The sequence below is a fragment of the Theropithecus gelada genome, chromosome 6 (assembly GCF_003255815.1).
Source record: "Theropithecus gelada isolate Dixy chromosome 6, Tgel_1.0, whole genome shotgun sequence".
NCBI classification, from domain to species: Eukaryota; Metazoa; Chordata; class Mammalia; order Primates; family Cercopithecidae; genus Theropithecus; species Theropithecus gelada.
Genome location: NC_037673.1, coordinates 132,309,905 through 132,314,923, shown reverse-complemented (window position 1 = coordinate 132,314,923; position 5,019 = coordinate 132,309,905). Strand labels below are relative to the sequence as shown.

Here is a 5,019-nt window from a genome sequence, read left to right as displayed (position 1 = left end):
TACTCAACTTTTTGAAAATCATCTTTTCTGAGGAATGATATTTCCTGGCACAACATCATCTTTGTCAAGTGACTCAGTTTGATTTTTTTGTTTGTTAATATAAAGTGGCCCCAACTTACAGAGAAAAAGTGGGCTCTTGGTATCAGTTTGATGTCAGGGTTTTTCCATGTTTGAGAGGGAGCTTTAAATACCACTCGATTTGAAGGTGTCTTCAGGCGAGCTCCAGTCCTCTGTCAAGATGCTTCTGGCCACAGTCCTTACCTCTGCCCTGCTCCTGTGCTCCGTGGCAGGCCGGGGGTGTCCAACCTCGACGGGGATCGTCAGGGACATCAACTTTCTCATCAACAAGATGCAGGTAGGCTGCAGGGGACGCCCGTGGGAAAGACGGCTACTGACAAAGTGAAATATGTATGAGGATGAAAAAACTCGGGGCTGACTAAAGGTTCTTATCTCTCTATCTACTTTAGGAAGATGCAGCTTCGAAGTGCCACTGCAGTGCTAATGTGAGTGAATGCTCTTTAAGAACTTTCCAAATTAATTTTAATTTTCACATCTGGAATCTTCACTCTGAAATTTCCCTTGCAGGTGACCAGTTGTCTCTGTCTGCCCATTCCTTCTGTAAGTATAATGAGAGAATACAATTTTGACCTTGGATTTTTTTGGTTTGATTTTAAGTAAAAATAAGTTGCTTTATTTAATATTTAATGTTATACATTGTTGCTTAATTCAATTGTTAAGATTAGTATTCCCTGTTAAAACCACATTGTTACAAACTATTCCCTTTTAAAACTAGGATCTTGAAATCCTATATTATGAACACTTCTTTGTATTTAGTTAACTTTATGCCTCTTGAGAAGTTTGAACACTTTTCAACATTAAAAAAAGAATCTTGAATATCTTTTTAGATAGGTGGCCATGTGCACAATTAAATAAAACTGGAACTAAGGATATAATCATTGCTATAGGTCATATCATATTGCTTTCTACCTCATTTACTGATAACTCTAGAGTTGTGAAACAATGTAAACAAAAAGACTACTCCTTATCATTCATCTGGCATGAATGATCTTCGGGCTATACCTCCCTCTCCCTGCCTCCTCCCTTCCTCCCGACCTCCCTGTTGTCTGTCTAGCTGATTAGAGTGACTGCTGGTTTGAGTGCTGCCCTCTGGGCAGATAGAGGATCTGAGGTTTTGAGTGGAAGGAGGGCTTCCAGAGGGCCACTGCCCACTCTGGCAGGAAGGACGGGTGGCAGGAAAGTTCTCATTCCTAATTCAAACTCCTGGTTAGGGTGAGGAGGAGGCACTTCTCCAAGGTGCAGTGCTTTATTCTTTCTCATGCAAGGCCTGGGAGAATCTCAGCTTCTTGCCCTGGCCAGGGTAAGACATCGCAGCCATCGCTGTCCATCCATTAGAGGAGAAGAGGCTAGAGCGCCTTCTGGGCAGGCACCAGGCAGACAGCACAGCCCCTGCCCCTCGGCGTACACTCCGTGTTTTTAGCTGCTGCTGAAATACCAGCTGCATTCAATTGTCACATCCCATTAGCTGGTGTGGAAAGGCTTTTCCTCACTCTGCACTTTCAAACTTACAAGTCTTGAAGCCGGGAGGCACCTCTTGAAAAGAACATTCAGAGCTGACTATTTCAGGGCCCACAGCCCTCATGTTTCCTGGGTGTAACATACAGGAAGTCTCCTCCAGGGGGTGTCACTGTGGAAAAATGGCATCCCTTTTAAATATGGAAGATCACTTCCTACATTGGCAAGGGACCTATCTAAAAATAATGCAAGTTTGAGGAACGGTGATTAAATAAAAATCATCTCTTATATTGCTTTATGTGATATATTTTCAAAGCTGTCCTCAGAATATTTCTTTTAATAAATCCTTACTATTTACCAGGACAACTGCCCTGGACCATGCTTCAGGGAGGGACTGTCTCAGATGACCAATACCACAGTGCAAACAAGATACCCGCTGATTTTCAATCGGGTGAAAAAATCGGTCGAAGTACTAAAGAACAACAAGTGTCCCGTAAGTTTGTTTTCATATGTGATGTGTTCCTGTCGGTGATTTCTATGTGAATGGTGGTGCCAACCCTGTTTGAATGCAAAAGGATGATAAAGTTGGAATTGATACTTCAAGGCTGATAAAAGACATCTAAGAAATTTAATCAGAAGTAATATAATTAAAGTGAGATCCATTGAAACAATAGAATTAAAGTGAGATAGATCATTGTTCCCCCTAGTTTTAAAAAACACGCCAACGGAGCCATTTACTTCTCTCTATTATGGAATAATGAAAGAATCCTTTCTGAGTGTAATTAGAAGCCACAATCTAGAGAATCAGGGATGCAGCTCACATAATACGAAATTATCCTAGAGATTCAATGTACTAACTGAATGGATGTTGTTAAAAGGGATTTTTTTTTTTTCCTGTTAGTTAAGGAGGTTTTGTTTTGTTTTGTTTTGGAGACAGAGTCTCACTCTGTTGCCCAGGCTGGAGTGCAGTGGTGCCATCTGAGTTCACTGCAGCCTCTGCCTCCTGGGTTCAAGTGATTCTCCTGTCTCAGCCTCCTAAATAACTGGGATTATAGGTGCGTGCCACCACACCCGGCTAATTTTTGTATTTTTAGTAGAGATGGGGTTTCACCATGTTGGCCAGGCTGCTCTCCAACTCCTGAACTCAAATGATTTGCCCGCCTTGACCTCCCACAGTGCTGGGATTATAGGTGTGAGCCACCATGCCTGGCCTGGATTAAGGAGGTATTTAAAGGGCAATGCACCCAGGTCAAGGTAGAAGCTTGCCACTCATCCTGAATGCCCATCCACACATTCCTTTCTTCAGCATATACCCTAGTCCCTGACAGCAGAGTGGGATGGCAAGTTGGGTAGAGGTGACCTCCCTCCCTTTTTTGGGTATTAGCATCTCCACACAAGATCCTAGAAGTCTGAAAGCCCTGAGCTCAACTGTTTAACTGCATGTGTTTCTACCATCAATGGCATCTAGTTCTAAGTGCTTAATATATGCTGTCTCACTGAATAAATACATACCTTAGGGACAATTATTCAATTTATCAGTCTCAGTGAGGTTAACTAATTTGCCTAAGGCTGCATATTTAATAAGTGGCAGAGGTGAGATTTGAACTCAGGTCTGTGTGACCTCAGAGCCCCACTCTTAGCCACTGTACTGTCAAATGACCTTGGAAACACAACCTAAAAGGATAATGATACAATGTTAGGCCTCAAAGAGTCCCCAGAAAGGCTTTCTCTAATGGGGAGATTTAGGGTCACTTAATAGGGGGGCGTGTGTGTGTGTGTGTGTGTGTGTGTGTGTGTGTGTGTGTGTGTAAAGAGCCCTGAAATCCAACTTGAGGTCAACCACCTACGTTGTCTTTACACCACATGAGCTAGCCTGGACCTGCCCATCTATTTGCTCTGGGTCTCAAGCCCCTTCCCTTCCCATCCCCACACTCCTCACCACCGACTCTGGCTCTTGGCAGGGGGGCTCCTGGGGCTGCCTGGCTCTACATCATTTGAGTCTCTCTGTCCTTATCAACTTTCACCCCCACAGAATTTTTCCTGTGAACAGCCATGCAACCAAACCATGGCAGGCAACACGCTGACGTTTCTGAAGAGTCTCCTGGAAGTTTTCCAGAAAGAAAATATGAGAGGGATGGGAGGCAAAATATGAAGATGAAATATTATTTATCCTATTTATTAAATTTAAAATGCTTTCTCTTTAAGTTGCTACAATTAAAAAATCAAGTAAGCTACTCTAAATCAATATCAGTTGTGAGTATGTGTTTAAAATTGCATGTCGTTATTTTGAAATAAATACATATGGGGGGAAAATGACAGGAGCTGGTCTCTAGGCAATTACTCATCTCTTGCTACTCAGAACAAAGAAAGCTACAAGTGTTGTTAAGGGGAAGAATAGATCAGAGACTCCTACAGTGATAAGACTCCTGATGCTGAATACAGACCCTCAGACTCAGAGGCTGTAGCTGGGGCTGCAGGGGAGGCTGCAGGGAGCAGTTACAAAGAATGTCTGTGGGGACTGTCTGAGGGTTGCCGCTAGGGGAGGCTGAAGGCATGTCTGAGGGAGGGAGCCCTGGAGCACTGCTAAGAGGGCTACGGTCCTGAGAAATTGGCCGTGTGCCTGAAATAGGAGAAGGCAGCAGTTTGGAAGTGGGAGACTGCTCAAGAATGTGGGCATGCAGAATAAATGCTTAATAATTAACTGCTTAACCCCCTAGTTATGGTAGGAAGTGGATATTATTACATGTTTTTGTTCTATCTATGCTGAAACCAAAGCTTAGAAAGTCTCGATGGCTTTCCCAAGATCCCACAGGTGGTGAGATTTAGAAGGATTCACCCCTAGTCTCTGCTTCCAAATCCTTTGCTGTTTGCATTCTGCCCCTTTATTATTCTCTTTATACCAAGGGCATAAGGGTGTACACTGTGCTTCTTCTAACCACAGCCTGAGGGTAAAACAGACCCATCATAATTGCAGTCCACACTCTCATATCCAGAAACCTAGGGAGTCAGATAGGTTTCAGAATTCAAGCTTTTTAGCCTTTTAGAAAGTTAAAACAATCCATGTGCCATATATTACATAACACCCACAGCAGTGCCTGGGGCAAGGTTCCATAATTAAACCTATCAATCCCGCAGCAGTCACTGAAATGGTCAAGTTTTGCAGCCAAATAAGTCCTAACAAATCTTGAGTTTTCACAGTTGTTTGGATTTCAGAATAATGATAAGAAATTGGTAAGCTGCATTAACAAAACAGCCTTTCTCTAGCTCATGCCCTACTTACCCAGGGAGGCGGTGGGGGGCACTCTCTCCAAGACATTTTATCTGGGGCTGGGCTGGGTGGCTCCAGGAGGGATAGAGGTTTCTGCAGCTTCCTGGACAGCCTGCCGCATGGAGTTCCAGATCGCAGCTGCAACACCTTCTCTTCTCCTCTCCTCCATGTGGGTTTTCTGAATGACTGGCCCCAGACATAGTTGAATCATGTGACAC

At 43.6% G+C, this 5,019-nt stretch overlaps 1 protein-coding gene across 1 annotated transcript; it reads left to right on the top strand.

The window, feature by feature from the left end:
* Nucleotides 1–233: 233 nt before the first annotated feature.
* IL9 (interleukin 9) lies at nt 234–4,088 on the top strand. The gene is made up of 5 exons (XM_025388728.1): nt 234–355; nt 468–503; nt 586–618; nt 1,895–2,026; nt 3,566–4,088. The coding sequence occupies exons 1-5, from the start codon at nt 239–241 to the stop codon at nt 3,683–3,685; spliced, it is 438 nt and encodes a 145-aa protein (XP_025244513.1). The 5' UTR covers nt 234–238; the 3' UTR covers nt 3,686–4,088.
* The last annotated feature ends 931 nt before the right edge of the window (nt 4,089–5,019 follow it).

Bases quoted from the DNA above. Each gene is read 5' to 3' on its own strand.
- IL9 (XM_025388728.1), top strand. From the start codon at position 239: ATGCTTCTGGCCACAGTCCTTACCTCTGCCCTGCTCCTGTGCTCCGTG. The intron at 504-585 runs GTGAGTGAATGC...TTTCCCTTGCAG, and splicing joins AGTGCCACTGCAGTGCTAAT to GTGACCAGTTGTCTCTGTCT. The intron at 619-1,894 runs GTAAGTATAATG...ACTATTTACCAG, and splicing joins TCTGTCTGCCCATTCCTTCT to GACAACTGCCCTGGACCATG.